Source organism: Oryctolagus cuniculus, chromosome 19 (assembly GCF_964237555.1).
Source record: "Oryctolagus cuniculus chromosome 19, mOryCun1.1, whole genome shotgun sequence".
Taxonomy (NCBI): Eukaryota; Metazoa; Chordata; class Mammalia; order Lagomorpha; family Leporidae; genus Oryctolagus; species Oryctolagus cuniculus.
Window position 1 is genome coordinate 17829219 of NC_091450.1, and position 17815 is coordinate 17847033.

The 17815-nt window shown below is 37.6% G+C and overlaps 1 protein-coding gene across 10 annotated transcripts in view; it reads right to left on the bottom strand.

Annotated features, from left to right (window-relative positions):
* Positions 1-17815, bottom strand: part of LOC100352755 (phospholipid-transporting ATPase ABCA3) — a 183092-nt gene that overhangs the window by 64108 nt on the left and 101169 nt on the right. For all 10 annotated transcript variants that reach the window (XM_070064644.1, XM_070064647.1, XM_070064645.1 and 7 more), the window contains 2 exons: positions 5284-5431; positions 2529-2826 (listed from right to left, as the gene is read on the bottom strand). In XM_070064644.1, the coding sequence (XP_069920745.1) occupies positions 2529-2826; positions 5284-5431 (446 nt within the window). The remainder of the gene's footprint in view (positions 1-2528; positions 2827-5283; positions 5432-17815) is intronic.

The window sequence follows — 17815 nt, forward strand, 5'->3', positions numbered from 1 at the left end:
TTTGTGTGATGAACTGTTTTTCTCTTGTTGCTTTCAAGATTCTCTCTTCGACTTCCTAAAGTTTGATTATAATGTATCTTTGTGTAGGCTTCTTTGAGCTTATCCTACTTGGAGTTCATTCTTGTTTTAGTGTATCCAAGTCCTTCCTCAAATTTGGGGAGTTTTCAGATATTCTTCTTCTAAAATTGCAATAATATGTATCTTGATATGCTTGGTGAGTTCCCGTAAGTCCTTTAGATTCCACTCATTTTTCTTCATTTTATCTTTTTTCTCCTCAGACTTATTCAGTTTGATGATTCTTTTTTTTTTCGTGTACAAGTTGGCTGCTAAACCACTCTAATAAAATTTTCAGTTATTGTATTTTTTAGTGCCAGAATCTGTTTTTAAAATGATTTCTACCTCTTTGTTGATATTTTCATTTTTATATGTTTTTTATTTTCTTTATTTTTTTGTCCATGTTTCCTCTAGTTTTTTGATCATATATAAGACAGTTGTTTTAAAAACTTTGTCTAGTAAATCCAAAGACTACATTTCTTTAGTATTGTTTCCTGAAGATTTATTTTCTTTGAACAGGGCATGTTTCCCTTTTTTTTTTTTTATCATTGTGATCTTTTGTTGAAAATTGGGCATTAGAAAAATAAGCCACCTTCTCAGTTTTTGTAGACTGCATCTATGCAGGGAAACAATGTCACTGCTTAGAACAGAATAAGGCTTAAATTCTTGTCCTAACTTTTCTGGGCATGTGTCTTCCTTGGACCTGATCTGATCCTCTGTCCCCAGTGCACTTCTCGAGAATTTGTGGCTTCTTCTAAATATCTTATTTCTCTGTGAGTCTCATATAGGCTTCTTAGGGCCTTAGATACTACACTTCATTTTGTTGCTCATAATCTCATGCCTCCAGGTGCTCATATGTTTGCAGTCTGCCTTAAGTTTTTCACACACCTCAATACCTGGCATTGCTTTCAGTGACCTGCATGCACCCTTATATCTAAATTATACCCTTATTCCTATTTGGGCTCCAAGCCAAATTCCTTTAGGCATCCCCTGAATGCCTGAATGTTATAAAAATAAGTTCCATTGTTTTCTTTCTTCCTCAATGGAAGAATCAGAAATTAGGCAGCTTCTTGTCAACTACACTTGGGTGAACCAAGAATAGGGGAAAAGCAAGGGTGAGCAAAGCTGCCACAAAATTTTCTATTACCTTGAGTGTGTTTTCAATTTTTTTTCTTGATTGGGTATCCACTCACTTACCTCAGGCCCTTGGCTGGCCTCTAGAGCTCCCATAAAGCCAATCTAGCTAGTCTGTTGTCATTTACTTGACATTCATAAGGGTGAAATGAGGGCCTGGGGTTTCCTAGTCCACCATCTTGCTAGAAGAATCACCTGAACGCTTGTTAATTAAGACAATACCTATGTACTCATAGGATAAAGAGGAAGATTTATTCACTAATTGTGCTATTTAAATTTTTTTGTATGAGAAACACGATGCAGTAGAAAAGAAACGATATTGTGAATCAGGGGAACTCATCTGCTTTCTCCTGTTTCCCTCTTCTATTCTAAACAACTATGTTACATCTGATTTATATGCGTTCATCTGGTGCTCCTGTATTGGAGGAAGTAAAGGGAGATACTGAAAACTTTTAGGCCACATAGTCTGTGATGCATATATTGTAGTGGTCTAGATAATTTTCAATATTTTCAAGTACATTTTCACCTTGAAATGTCACAATAGAAGCCCAAACAAGCAAGCAAACAAAAATCCTGCCAAAATGTACAGGTGATGTGATTTTCTAAAGTAACACTGTCCACCAGGCAGTAGCTGAAGGAAATACAAACAAAACACTCGTAAGGAAATTACCAATCTTGAAAGAGGACAGACTTGCTTTTTACAGAGATGATATAACATAGTGATGAGGAGTTAAAATTGCAGACTCCAGCCAAGCAGCCATAAAATCTTGTCCCTTCTCAAATACATATTGGATATAGAATTGGGGAAATTTACTTAATATAACCAAACTTTAACATCATCAACCTTACCAAATACGTTTTTAATACCAGTAAATGATTTATAAAAACTGTTGTCAAAAGCATGTGCTCAGTATGTATAATAAATTGTTATTATTACATGTAAAATAAATAATTTCTGAATAGCCTACCTATAAAACCTTCAAGTCCAGCTTGTCTTAGATGTGGCCAATCAAGGAGACTTGTCAAGGAGACTTGTGGGCAGTCTGCCTGGATGTCTGAAATTCCATGCTAAATTTTACAAAACAAAATATTGGGTACTTTTGACCATTCCCTCAAAGCTGCACAAATCACTGGCAGATGACCCTCATTCAAATTAACTAATAATTAATCCTTGCAGCCAGCATCCCTGAAGGATAAGTATTGCTTCTGATTGGGTTATCTTTCTGAGATTGGTTACTATTAAAAAATACCAAGTTGCTTAATATTCCAGTACAGCTCTTCTTTGAAAGTGATACAAGCAATTCATCTACTGGATTCCTTTTCCTTTTCAAAAACCTTACCTTGTACTTCCTGAAGCTTTTGTTTCTTAGCTTTTAGCATATCCTCAAGGACTTTTAAAAAATCCACAGCAAACGGAGAGTTTCCAGTAATTGAATATGGCACAATGGTTTCACCATATTGTTCCAAATCCATTTTCCGGGCAGGTTCTTCATGTCTCACAATGGTCACACCACTCATCAGAAAATAAACACTACCCAGAAGTCCCACTAACTGGAGCAACATCAACTTCCAGTTGCGCCAAGTAAATATTGCTCTCTTTAAGAGCATAGCATGGTACTGCTGCAGAAAACGTTTACACTGACAAGAGAGAAACATAGCATTACAACGGTCACAGAACTTAATGAAATTCATTAACATGTATGTTCTGAATCTTATGATAAAAGTTACAAACATTTTTGAAAATATAGGGGCCGGTGCCATGGCTCACTTGGTTAATCCTCCGCCTGCGGCGCCGGCATCCCATATGGGCACCAGGTTCTAGTGCCGGTTGCTCCTCTTCCAGTCCAGCTCTCTGCTGTGGCCCAGGAAGGCAGTGGAGGATGGCCCAGGTCCTTGGGCCCTGCACCCGCATGGGAGACCAGGAGGAAGCACCTGGCTCCTGATTTCGGATTGGTGTAGCTCCGTCCTTAGCGACCACTTGGGGAGTGAACCCAAGGAAGGAAGATCTTTTTTTCTCCCTCTCTCACTGTCTAACTCTATCTGTCAAATAAAAATTAAAAAAAAAAGACCCAAAAAATATAACCTTGGACAGAATATAGGTATTGTTCGTAGGCTAAGTAACAAAAAAAAATTGTTTTACGTTCAATGCGTTCTTTGAAAGGAACAAAGTTTGGCTTCTAATCTCATAACAAGAACCTCAAAAAGAACGATTTTATCATTAACATATTCATAGTATTGTTGCGCAGCATTATCACATTCATGTTTCTTAGTATTTAATCACTACCTTTCAATCCTACCTCCATTCTATTAAGGAAACATTCACACAAAATGTGCATATGCAACAGATTTTCAATCAAGGCTTTAATCTATGAGTTACAGGATTGTGGAAAGTCAGAAAACAGGAAATAAACTTACTTTTAAACTACAGTGTGTTTCTCTTCAATGTCTATATTTAAAAGGGAGTCCCATCAAAAATTTGAAAAATGTATATAAATATATTTTTTTCTCTAACTGAAAACTTTTTGGCAACCTGTAGTTAATTATATAGTTTTTCAGATCAACAATAGACATCATTTCTTTAAAATATGTTACACTATTTTCAATACCTCATAATTCATAATGGGAAAAAAATCTCAAATTAGTTGACCAATATGTACTACAGAATACAACCAGCATTAATTCTGCTGATTAGAAATAAGACAAAGTTTAGAAGGAGAATCTTTCTCTCACGTTGTTTTTGTGTCAAGAGAAAGTACCTTCTGGCTTTTTGAAGACTGATTATTAGATATACTTCTAAAATGAAACATCACTAATCCAGGAATCAACAACTTTCCTAGACTAGTCTATCACACCTGCATTCATCTCCATCTTGTTGAGAGGAGAAGTAGGGACAAGTGTTAGGACAGTGGAAATGTACAGACAGGAGAGAAGAAAATGATATTTTTTAAGTACCTGAGTTAGAAAAGTGCCAGGGGATTCCAATACAATCCCATCAAGGTGGCTTATACCAATGCCATCTCACTAGTCCAAGTGATCAATTTCAGTTCACAATTGATCACACTGATAGGTCTAAGAGTCAAAGGGATCACACAAACAAGACTAGTGTCTGCAAATACTAACTGATAGAATAAAAAAGGGAGAGAATGATCCAACATGGGAAGAGGGATACACAGCAGACTCATAGAATGGCAGATGTCCTAAACAGCACTCTGGCCTCAGAATCAGTCCTTAAGGCATGCAGATCTGGCAGAAAAGCCATGAGAGTATTTTAGGCATGGAAATCCAAGACACCCTGGGAAAACAAACAAACAAACAAACAAACAAAACACCTAAATGAAAGATCCCTGTGAGTGAGATCCCAGTGGAAAGAACAGGTCATCAAAGAAGGAGGTACCTTTCTCTGAAGCGAGGAGAGAACTTCCACTTTGACTATGACCCTGTCGGAGTAAGATCGAAATCGGTGAACTCAAAAGGCTTCCATAGCCTTGGCAACTCATGAGTAGAGCCTAGGGAGATTACTGATGCCATAAACAAGAGTGTCAAATTGTTAAGTCAACAACAGGAGTCACTGTGTACTTACTCCTCATGTGGGATCTGTCCTTAATGTGTTGTCCAATGTGAAGTAATGCTATAACTAGTACTGAAACAGTCTTTTATACTTTGTGTTTCTGTGTGGGTGCAAACTGATGAAATCTTTACTTAATATATACTAAATCAATCTTCTGTATATAAAGATAATTGAAAATGAATCTTGATGTGAATGGAATGGGAAAGGGAGTGGGAGATGGGAGCGGTGCGAGTGGAAGGGAAGTTATGGGGGGAAAGCCATTGTAATCCATAAACTGTACTTTGGAAATTTATATTTACTAAATAAAAGTTAAAAAAAAAGAAAAGAGAAAATTAGACAGTAACAGCACATTCAGATGTATAAATTTACATGTCTTTCATGCATGTTAGTGAAATTAGTAATTTTTACCAGGATCCTTTCTGAATTCTCAATGAATTAACAATTTTAAAAACTGAGGTAAGTTTTTGAGGAGTAACAATTTTGAGGTAAATGCAGATTAGCATTAGGTTCTTAGTGAAAATGCTTACCCCCCTATTAAGTTGAATAGTTTCGGTGGATTGGCGCAAGGTGTCACGACGTGTTCTCTCAAAATTTCTGGGCGCATTCATATTCAGGTTTCTGTATCTCTTCTGGATATTTTGGAGATCCTCATTTTCCTCTGCCTGATCACTGACCCTATATACAAACACAAACATGCACACACAACAAACAAGTTTTAACCAAAACAGTGGTTCTCAAATAATCCATTAAAGATTGTCACAAATTGAGGGGAAAATGTTTTAAAAAATGAAGGTTATATAATATTAACATTAATGTTGCGTAAAATAAATGACTTAAAGATATATAGTATAAAGATAATAGTATGTTGAGGAACAACATACTATTTTATTCCTTTTAGTATTTTTGCTGCTGTTGTTGTTGTTGTTGCTCTGTTTGTTCTACATAAGACCACTGGTTGAACTCTGTAATCAATGCACAACCATTCTTAGGCGTTTAAAAATTAACAGAAAAGTGATCTCTGTTAAACATAGGAGTGGGAATAAGAGAGGGAGGAGATATATAGGTTAGCACATGCTCACTCGGACTTACCTCCAATGGTGGAACTAGAAATGTGCCAGGGGATTTCAACTCAATCTTACCAAGGAGGCAGGTACCAATGCCAACACACTTGGTAAAGTGATAAGTATAAATACACAACCGATCAAAAAGATAGGGTATGTGTCAATGAGATTTCACAAATAAGACTAGTGTAAGCAACTAATGAAGCATAGAATTAAAAGGGAGAGAATGATCCAGCGGGGGAAACAGGACACACAGCAGACTCATAGAATGGCAGCACTCCTGCCTCAGAATCAACCCTTGGGACATTCGGATCTGGCTAAAAGGTCCATGAGAGTCTCACAGGCATGGAAAGCCATGACACGGTGGCAAAAAACAATCTAAATGAAAGATCCTGGTGAACAAGACCCCAGCAGAAGTAACAGGCCATCAAGGAGGGAGGTGTCTTTCTCTGAAGGGAGGAAGGAACCTCCACTGTGATACGGCCTTGACTAAACAAGTTCAGAGTCGGTGAACTCAAGGGGCTTCCATAGCCTAGATAGCTCATGGCAAGAGTCTTGGGTGATTGATGATGTCATAAATAAGAGTGCCAATTGTTAAATCAACAACGGGAGTCACTGGGTACATGCTCCCCACGTAGGATCTCTGTCCTTAATGTGTTTTACTATGAAACTTAAAAACAACACTACTAGTCGAACAATACCCTATACCTTGTGCGGTTGTGTGAGTGCAGCCTGTTGAAATCCTTGCTTAGTATATGCCAAGTTGATCTTCAGTATATGAAGGTAATTGAAAATGAAACTTGATGAAGGGTGGGATGGGAGAGGGGCAGGCCACAGGAGGGAGGGAGGTTGTGGGGGGAAGCCACAATACAAAAGCTGCACTTTGTGAATTCACATTTATTAAATAAATAAAAAAACTATATAACAAACAAACAAAAAAAAGAAAAAAAAGAACTTAATACTTTACCCTTTTAGTATTTTTTTTATGTTCTACTTAAAACTATTGGTTGAACTCTGTAATTAATACACAATTACTCTTAGGTGTTTAATTAATGTTATAACTAGTACTCAAATAGCATTTTACACTTTGTGTTTCTGTGTGGGTGCAAACTGTTGAAATCTTTACTTAATATATGCTAAATTGATCTTCTGTATATAAAGAGAATTGAAAATGAATCTTGATGTGAATGGAAGGGGAGAGGGAGTGGGAGAGGGGAGCGTTGTGGGTGGGAGGCAAGTTATGGGGGGGGAAGCTATTGTAATCCATAAGCTGTACTTTGGAAATTTATGTTCATTAAATAAAATAAAATAAAATAACGAGGATTATATAATATTAACATTAATGTTGGGTAAAATAAATGACTTAAAGATATAAGAGTATTTTTCATTTTTTAACTTTTTTGAGGGGAGCATGGTTAAGTCTCCTATGTTCTAAAAATTACAGTACAATAGCAAGGTTTTATATTTTATGATATTTCTAAGCATTTAACAGTTTAATAAATTTATTTTCTCATTTTTCTGGTTCAGACAATCTATATCCCTAGTAGTTTACAAAGCATATGAACACATAGTTGATTTGTCCCCTCAACTCAATGGAGATATGTACATAACTAACTTTTTATAAGGGAGAAAATACTAGAAATCACACTATAATAGGAGATTTGAATAAGTCTACCCATGAGAGTTGTGTAACAGTCAACAAAACAGCCACCAAATGCTGATTCCAACTCTGTATTAAATTCAAGGTAGTGTTTGTATCATGCTTGGTCACTGAGATACTACAGGAATTGATGCCACTGAAGACAAATATAGGTTTCTTTCTTGATATTTTTTCTAAATTTCTTCATAAGTCTTTTAAATTAAATTTTTACACAATTTTAAGATATATTCAATGGGAAAATGTTTAATATATAATAAATCAAAAGAAAAACCACTCAAATATGATTACTCAGATATGCCTGAATATATATGCATAGAAATGAACATATATGTATTATTCATATACACAATGCAAAATTAGTGCAATACTAAATTGCTACACAATTTACTTTTAAGATAATTTTATATATTCATTTTAATATATGTATACTTAAATTGTCATTTCTAAAATGCTGTGATAACACGATTCCATACATATCACTGTCCTAATAGGACACATTTTCAGATGTAGGATATACACATTTTAAAGCTTCTTATGTATCTTCCAATTTTTTTTAAAGATTTATTTATTTTACTTGAAAGAGTTGCACAGAGAGAGAAGGAGAGGCACAGAGAGAGAGAGAAGTCTTTCATCTTTGTTCACTCCCCAGTTAGCCACAACGGCCGGCACCAAGCCGATCGAAGCCAGGAGCCAGGAGCTTCTTCTGAGTCTCCCACGTGGGTGCAGGGGCCCAAGGACTTAGGCCATCTTCCACTGCTTTTACAGGCTGTAGTAGAGCTGGATCGGAAGTGGAGCAGCCAGGACATGAACTGGCACTCATATGGGATGCTAGCACTGCAGACGGTGGCCTTACCCACTATGCCACAGTGCTGGCCCCCAATATTTTTAATAACGAGTATATAACTGACATAGCCTTGAGAATTTATATCATTTGTTGCATACTCATAAAGGCTAAGTATTTTTTAATTTGGTAATGTTTTATTTTTTAAAGATTTATTTTTATTTATTTGAAAGGCAGAGTTACAGACAAAGAGAGAGAGAGAGAGAGAGAAGATCTTCCATCTGCTGGTTCACTTCCCAAATGACCAAAACAGCCTGGGGCTGCACCAGGCTGAAGCCAGGAGCCAGGAGTTTCACCTGGGTCTCCCATATGAGTCAGGGCCCAAGGACTTATGACATCTCCCACTGCTTTCCCAGGTACATTAGCAAGGAGCTGGAATAGAAGTGCAGTATCCAGGACTTGAACCAGTGCTTATACAGGATGCTAGCATCACATGCAACAGCTTAACCTGCTGTATTACAAGGCCAGCCTTGTCTTTATTTTAAATTCCTTCAAATTACTTAAACATTCAGTAATTATTAATTTTTAAATTACATATCATTATCTTTATGATTTTATACCATTTAATATTTTCTTCTAGAATTCAAAGATCTCATTTTTTTATTACAATCAATCTTTGTGTCATCTGTCTTAGAGTTCTAATATTCTGATGTACAAAATGTGAGGCCAGCACTGTGGTGCAGTGGGTAAAGCCATAACCTGCTGAGCCGGCATTCCATAGGGGTGCCAGTTATAGTACCAGCTGCTCCTTTTCCGATACAGCTCTCTGCTATGGCCTGGAAAAGCAGTAGAAGATGGCTCAAGACCTTGGGCCCCTGCACCCACGTGGGAGGTCTGGAAGAAACTCCAGACTCCTGGTTTTGAATTGGCCCAGCTCAGCCATTGTGGCTATCTGGGGAATGAACCAGCAGATGGTTCTCTCTCTCTCTCTCTCTCTCTCTCTCTCTCTCTCTCTCTCTGCCTCTGCCTCTCAAATAAACTCAGCCTTCCAAACAAATAAAACTTTTAAAAAAGTTTAAATTTTTATTTAGTCAAATATTCTCTTTCATGATTTCTGCACAGAAAAAAAACCCGAATATAATAAAACACTATATCCTCAACATAAAAATCAACCATTTTAAATATTTTGATAGTGTGAGCCAATTAAAATATATTAGCAATAAATGTAGATCTCTTAATAAGATTCTTAGCCCCATTTTCCCTACCTCTTTCATCAAGTCAACCATAATGTTTGAATGTTTAAATGTAAACTTCCAATTCTAGAATAGCTTTGGTTTTACAGAAAAGTAGCATAGAATGCAAACTTCCAATATACTGCTTCTTCTGTTTCCCTTATTATTGACATCCGTCATTACTACACTTTTGTCACTACTAAGGAACAAACATTGATAAGTTACTTAAACTCCAGGTCATTCATATTTCCCTAATTTTTCCATTAGTATCTATTTTTTGTTCAAATATCCCATCTAACACTTAGTGACATTTAGTCATAGTGTCTCCTTAGTCTCTGGCATGTGACAGTTTCTTGGCCTTTCCTTGCTTTCATGACCTTCGAGGTTTTGAGCAGAGCAGGTCAAGTATTTGGCAAAATTTCATTTGTCATATTTTTCTCAAGGTTAGAATGGGGTTGTGGGTTATAAGGAAGAACACCACAGAAGCAAAGGACCCTACTCCTCACCTCTTATCAGGGGATATATGTTAATGTGAGCAATCACAGATGATGTTGACTTTGACAACCAGGCCAAGGTAAAATTACATTAGTCTACATTGATATAGAGGATTAGATGAATAAATGGAAGAGAGGTGAATTTTCCCTGCAGAATTCCAAGTAATGTATGTATGCCCTATTCCTGAATTTCTCCAATCTAATTTCTCCAATCATAGTGAAAGCTGTTTTTAGTGGCGTGCTTCTGAGGAGCCCAGAAAGTGGGGGAAAAAGCAATTTTACAGTGGAAAATATAGGATATATTTTAATAATTTTATATTTATACTCATGCATCCATAAATGTAAAATTTTGTTTTATGGGTTTAAGCTTTGTATAAATGATACTTAACAGGAAGTCCTAAAAGCACTCCTTTTGAGACCAGCGCTGTGGCATAGCGGGTAAAGCCGCTGCCTGCAGTGCCAGCGTCCCATATCAGCATGGTTTGAGTCTCAGCTGCTCCACTTCTGATACAGCTCTCTGTTAATGGCGTGGGAAAGCAGTAGAAGATGGCCCAAGTCCTTGGGCCCCTGCATCCACATGGGAGACCTGGAAGAAGCTCCTGTGTCCTGGCTTCGGACCAGCACAGTTCCAGCCATTGTGGCCAATTGAGGAGTGAACCAGTGAACCAGCGAAAAGAAGACCTCTCTCTCTCTCTCTCTCTGCCTCGATGTAATTCTGACTTTCAAGTATACAAATAAAATCTTAAAAAAAAAAAAAAACTTCCTCCTCTAAAACATTATATGTTTTATATTTCTCCATGTTGGTATGAGAGGGAAATTCAGTTCATTCACTTCAACTGATGAACAATATTTAACTATATTTGGTATATTTTATTCACACAGTATTCATTCTCATATTTTACTGTTGCATCTTTGAGTATGCATTTGTATCTGCTTCCTTGGCATATGTGTGACAGTTTCTATATTGTATATATGTAACAGTGAAACTTCTGTGTTGTGAAAGGTATTTTCTTTTAGATTTATTTATTTATTTGAAAGTCAGAGTTATACAGAGAGAGGAGAGGCAGAAAGAGAGAGAGAGAGAGAGAGAGAGAGGTCTTCCATGTGATGATTCACTCCCCAGATGGCTGCAACGGCCAGAGCTGTGACAATCCAAAGCCAGGAAGCAGGAGCTTCCTCCAGGTCTCCCACGTGGGTGCAGGGGCCCAAGCACTTGGGCCATCTTCTCATCTTCTACTGCTTTTACAGGCAATAGCAGAGAGCTGGATCAGAAATGGAGCAGTCGGGCCAGGGCGTTAACCCACTGCTCCACAGCGCCGGCCCCAAAAGGTATTTTCAACTAGCTGGATACAGCCACATGTGTGTTCACCAATATGCTGGCACCAATTCATTGTACAATTAGCAGAACTTGAGAGTATTTTCTTCCTTTTGATTACAATCAATGCTGGTTATGCAAAATCAAAGGAAGTTTGATTATTCTAAGTCTTTTATGTTGAAATAGAAATTTTAGTGGCCAGCACCATGGAGTAGAAGGTAAAGCCACTGCCTACAGTGCTGGCAACCCATATGGGCACCAGTTCAAGTCCTTGCTGCTCCACTTCCAATCCAGTTCCCTGTTATGCTAATGACCTGGAAAAGCAGCAGAAGATAGCCTAAGTGCTTGGGCCCCTGCACCCATGTGGAAGACCTGGAAGAAGCTCTTGGCTCCTGGCTTTAGATCAGCCCAGTTCCAGCCATTGTTGCCATTTGGGGAGTAAACCAGCAGATGGAAGATCTCATGCTCTCTACATCTCTGTCTCTCTCTCTCTCTAACTTAGTCTTTCAAATAAATAAACCTTAAACAAAAGAAATTTTAGAATCAGTTTGTCAATTTCTACAAAAATGACTTCTGGCATTTGTATCATGGTTCAATGAAACTATATATAGATCAATTTGGGGAGAATCTATAACTTTAAAATGTTAGTCTCCTGACTTAACAAAGACAAGAAGATTTATTTATATCTATTTTAATTTCTCTCAGTAATAGGATGGCCCTAGTGCTTGGGACCCTGCACCCATGTGGGACTCCCAGAGGAGGTTCTTGGGTCTCGGCTTTGGCTGTTGTGGCCATTTGGGGAATTAACTAGTAGATGGGGGATCTCTCTCTCTCTCTCTCTCTCTCTCTCTCTCTCTCTCCATCTCTGTGACTCTGCCTTTCAAATAAATAAGTAGATCTTTTTTTTTTTTTACTTTTTTTAACTTTTATTAATGAATATAAATTTCCAAAGTACAGCTTATGGAGTACAATGGCTTCCCCCCATAACTTCCCTCCCACCCGCAACCCTCCCCTTTCCCGCTCCCTCTCCCCTTCCATTCACATCAAGATTCATTTTCAATTCTCTTTATATACAGAAGATCAGTTTAGCATATATTAAGTAAAGATTTCAACAGTTTGCACCCACATAGAAACACAAAGTGAAAAATACTGTTTGAATACTAGTTATAGCATTAAATCTCAATGTACAGCACATTAAGGACAGAGATCCTACATGAGGAGTAAGTGCACAGTGACTCCTGTTGTTGACTTAACAAATTGACACTCTTGTTTATGGCATCAGTAATCACCCTAGGCTCTTGTCATGAGTTGCCAAGGCTATGGAAGCCTTTTGAGTTCACCGACTCTGATCATATTTAGGCAAGGTTGTAGTCAGAATGGAAGTTCTCTCCTCCCTTCAGAGAAAGGTACCTCCTTCTTTGATGACCTGTTCTTTCCACTGGGATCTCACTCGTGAGATCTTTCATTCAGGTGTTTTGTTTTTGTTTTTGTTTTTTTTGTTTTGCCAGGGTGTCTTGGATTTCCATGCCTGAAATACTCTCATGGGCTTATCAGCTGGATCCGCATGCCTTAAGGGCTGATTCTGAGGCCAGAGTGCTGTTTAGGACATCTGCCATTCTATGAGTTTGCTGCATATCCCACTTCCCATGTTGGATCGTTCTCTCCCTTTTTGATTCTATCAGTTAGTATTTGCAGACACTAGTCTTATTTATGTGATCCCTTTGACTCTTAGTCCTATCATTATGATCAATTGTGAACAGAAATTGATCACCTGGACTAGTGAGATGGTATTGGTACATGCCACCTTGATGGGATTGAATTGGAATCCCCTGGTATGTTTCTAACTCTACCGTTTGGGGCAAGTCAGCTTGAGCATGTCCCGAATTGCACATCTCTTCCCTCTCTTATTTCCACTCTTATATTTAACAGCGATCACTTTTCAGTTAAGTTTCAACACTTAAGAATAACTGTGTATTGATTACAGTATTCAACCAAAAGCATTAAGTAGAACAAACAAAAAAAGTACTAAGAGGGATAACGTATTAAGTTGTTCATCAACAGTCAGGGCAAGGGCTGATCAAGTCACCGTTTCTAATAGTGTTCATTTCACTTTAACAGGTTTCCTTTTTGGTGCTCGGTTAGTTGCCACTGATCAGGGAGAACATATGATATTTGTACCTTTGGGACTGGTTTATTTCACTCAGCATAATGTTTTCCAAATTCCTAACAGGGATCACTTTTCAGTTGAAATTTAAACACCTAAGAATAATTGTGTGTTAATTACAGAGTTCAACCAAAAAAAATACTAACATGGATAAAGTATTACATTGTACATCAACAGTCAGCAAAAGAGCTGATCAAGTCACTGTTTCTCATAGTGTCCATTTCACTTCAACAGGTTTCCCCTTTGGTGCTCAGTTAGTTGTCGCCGATCAGGGAGACCATATGATATTTGTCCCTTTGGGACTGGCTTTGTACACTCAGCATGATGTTTTCCAGACTCCTCCATCTTGTTGCAAATGACTGGGTTTCATTGTTTTTGACTGCTGTATAGTATTCTATATAGTACATATCCCATAATTTCTTTTTTTTTTTTTTGACAGGCAGAGTGGACAGCGAGAGAGAGAGACAGAAGAGAGAAAGGTCTTCCTTTGCCGTTGATTCACCCTCCAATGGCTGCTGCGGCCGGCGCACCGCGGCCGGCGCACGGCGCTGATCCAATGGCAGGAGCCACAGGTACTTCCTCCTGGTCTCCCATGGGGTGCAGGGCCCAAGCACCTGGGCCATCCTCCACTGCACTCCCGGGCCACAGCAGAGAGCTGGCCTGGAAGAGGGTCAACCGGGACAGAATCCGGCGCCCCAACCAGGACTAGAACCCGGTGTGCCGGCACCGCAAGGCGGAGGATTAGCCTAGTGAACCGCGGCACTGGCCCTCATAATTTCTTTATAAGTAGATCATTTTTTAAAAAGATTTATTCATTTTAAAGTTAGAATTAGAGAGAGAAAGGGGGGAGAGAGAGAGAGAGAGAGAGAGACAATATCTTCCATCTGCTGAGTCACTCCCCAGGCAGCCCCAGAGGTCTGCAATGCCAAACTGAAGCCAGGAGCCAGGAGTTTCACCTGGGTCTCCCATGTGGATGGTGGGTGCCCAAACACTTGGGCCATCTTCTGCTGCTTTTCCCAGGGCATTAGCAGGGAGCTGGATCAGAAGTAGATTGGCTCCCATATAGGATGCCAGTGTCATAGGCAGCGGCTTTATCCACTACACCACATTGCCTACCCCTGACAGACTTTTAAAACTGATTTCACATTGCTACTTGTTAGTGGTCTGTTCAAGTACTCTATTTCTTCATGATTCAATTTTGATAAGAATGGATGATTCCAGCACTTTGGTCTTCTAGGTTTTCAAATTTGTTACCTGGTAATTGTTCATAGTAATTTCTTTCTAACAACCCACTGTATTTCTGTGATGTGAGCTGCAATGTATATTTTTATGTATATGAATCTTATTTTTTCTTATTTAGCTGTCAATTAGTTTACCTTTTCAAAGAACCAGCTCTCTTTCATTGAGTTTTAGGTCTTTTTCTGTCTATATAACATATGTACTCTGAATTTTATTACTTCTTTATTCTATCAATTTTGGATTTTATTCGTTCTCGTTTTTAAAGTTCCTTAAGGTGATGCCTTAAGTGTTTACTTAAGATCTTTCAGCTTTTTTGATATAAGCATTGATTGCAATAAACTTCCCTCTTAGTACCAAAGCTATATCCCATAGGTTTTGGTATGTTGTATTTCGATTTTCATTCCTTTTAAAATTTTTCAAAAATTTCCCCCTTGATCTATTGATTTTTCATTTCCATGTATTTATGCAGTTTCAAAAGTTTTTCTTGTTATTGACAGGTTTTATTGCACTATGATAAAAAATATACTTGATATGATTCTACTTTTAAAATATGCTGGTACTTGTTTTGTGATCTACCACACAATCTATCCTGGAGATCTTCATCTTTTGTGTATCTTTTACAGGTTCTTTCATTGTGGATAGCTTTAGGCTTGCATACAGTATCTTGTACATTCAACCTACTATTATTAATTTATAAAAACTTCATAAAAACTTTAATTGTACAGAAAACCTCTACACTTACTTCCCTACTCACCACCCACTAACACACACACACACACACACACACACTTTGTATTCTTGCATTGTTTACTTGTACATTTTTATATTGTGTATCCATTAACAAATTTTACCTTTCATATGAGGGATGAAAATAATTTGCACATTTTTATTGCAGAGTTACATTAATCTTGGTGCATAGGTATTTATATTCACCAGTGGGATTTATGATTTCATATCATTTTCACTAATGTTTAATATTTTCTTTCAGCTCTCTTAGGCATTTCTTGCAAGGCAGTCCTGGAAGTAACAAACTCTCCAAAATGTTCTTTCAATTTATTTATTAAGAACACAAAGGTGTGTATGAATGTATATGTAGGAGTGTGGGGAGGGTGCAAGAGAACAACAGAAGGGGCCAGCGCTGTGACGTAGCTGGTAAATCCACCACCCGCAGTGCCAGCATCCCATATGGGCACCAGTTCAAGTCCCAGATGCTCCACTTCCAATCTAGCTCTCTGCTATGGCCTGGGAAAGCAGTGGAAGATGGCCCAAGTTCTTGGGGTACCGTACCCATGTGGGAGACCCAGAAGAAGCTCTTGGCTCCTGGATCACCTCAGCTCCAGCTGTTGCGGCCATTTGGGGACTGAATCAGCAGATGGAAGACCTCTCTCTCTCTCTCTGCCTCTACCTCTCTGTAATTCTGTTTTTCAAATATAGTAAGTAAATCTTTATGGGGGCTGGCGCCATGGCTCACTTGGTTAATCCTCCGCCTGTGGCACTGGCATCCCATATGGGCACAGGGTTCTAGTCCCAGTTGCTCCTCTTCCAGTCCAGCTCTCTGCTATGGCCCGGGAAGGCAGTGGAGGATGGCCCAAGTGCTTGGGCCCCTGCACTAGCATGGGAGACCAGGAGGAAGCACCTGGCTCCTGGCTTTGGATTGGCGCAGCGCACCAGCCGTAGTGGCCATTTGGGGGGTGAACCAACAGAAGGAAGACCTTTCTCTCTGTCTCTCTCTCACTGCCTAACTCTGCCTGTCAAATAAAAAAATAAATAAGTAAATACAAAAGAGAGAGAACAATAGAAAAAGATAACCTTGGAAGTTACATTAGAAATTACATTAGTAAAGTCTAATCTGCAGTTTCTATGAGAACTAAGTTAAATATTCTCATACTAATGTGAATTTATATTTTTTCTTGGAGTTCCATAAATTTTTCCTTTATTTATTTAAATATAAGATGTGTAAGTCTTAGTTTTTGGTGGACTGCTATTTTAAATTTCGAACCATATTTTGTATATAACTTACCAAAAAAGAGAAATAAATAAAATAGGTAACAGGAAATAGAATACAAATAAATGTTTCAGATAATTCCAGAGATAAATTAAATAGAAAAAGTAAGATATTCTGAAAAAAATTAGTTGACAAAGTAATATATTCATATGTAATAAGAACTAAAGTGTAATTCTGCAAAAGAAGGGAACCTGCACTAACAAACATTAATGGATTGAGTTACCATTAGAATACAAAGCCTAGATTTATGGTTGCATTAAAAATTTTGGAAGAGATATCAGTATATCTAACAATCATACAGAAATAATTTTAAGAGAAGGGCACTGAAATAACTAAGTAACCAATAGGAGTGGGTATTAGATCCAATATCTGGTCTCATGCAAAAAACTAATTTTAATTGAGTAAAATAAAAATAATGCTAGAAGAAAATGTAGATAAATACTCCTCTATTTTCAAGATTAGAAATATTTTCTCACATATACATCAGAAAAAATATAAAATATTGATATAAATGAACAGTGTTTTAGATTTCTGTAATAAGAAATAATAATAATAAGTATGCAAATGAAAAGCAAATGACACAAAAATTCCATTAAGTTGGTTTGAAACTGCCACTTCTTAGTTTGGTGGAGTCTTAGAGGATCTATATAATCTCTTAAAGGATTATATAATCTTTCCCCTGCCTATGTCTTCACTGGCAAAGTGGATACTATAAAAGAATATATTTCATAGAATGCACTGGATTTTAATTATTAAATATCAATAAATACCATTTAGAATGATATCTAATTTATAGCAAAAACTCAGTAAATATTAACTTTTAATCAGTTTTATGTTCTTTTTGAGTCAATCTTATCACTGCAATCATGGTACCCTTTTTGGGGTAACTACTATGATCTAGCCATTGAACTTTATCTATTACAAACCTGCCATCCATCCTCATATTAACCCCTTTAAAAAGGTTAAACTGAATCTTGATGATGTTAAATAAATTCTGTGACATCTAGAAATTAGCATTGTTACAGGAATGGTTAAAAACCTAAATTTATCTTACATTACTGCTCATACTGTTTCTACTAAACCATGAATTAATTAATTACAATGAAAA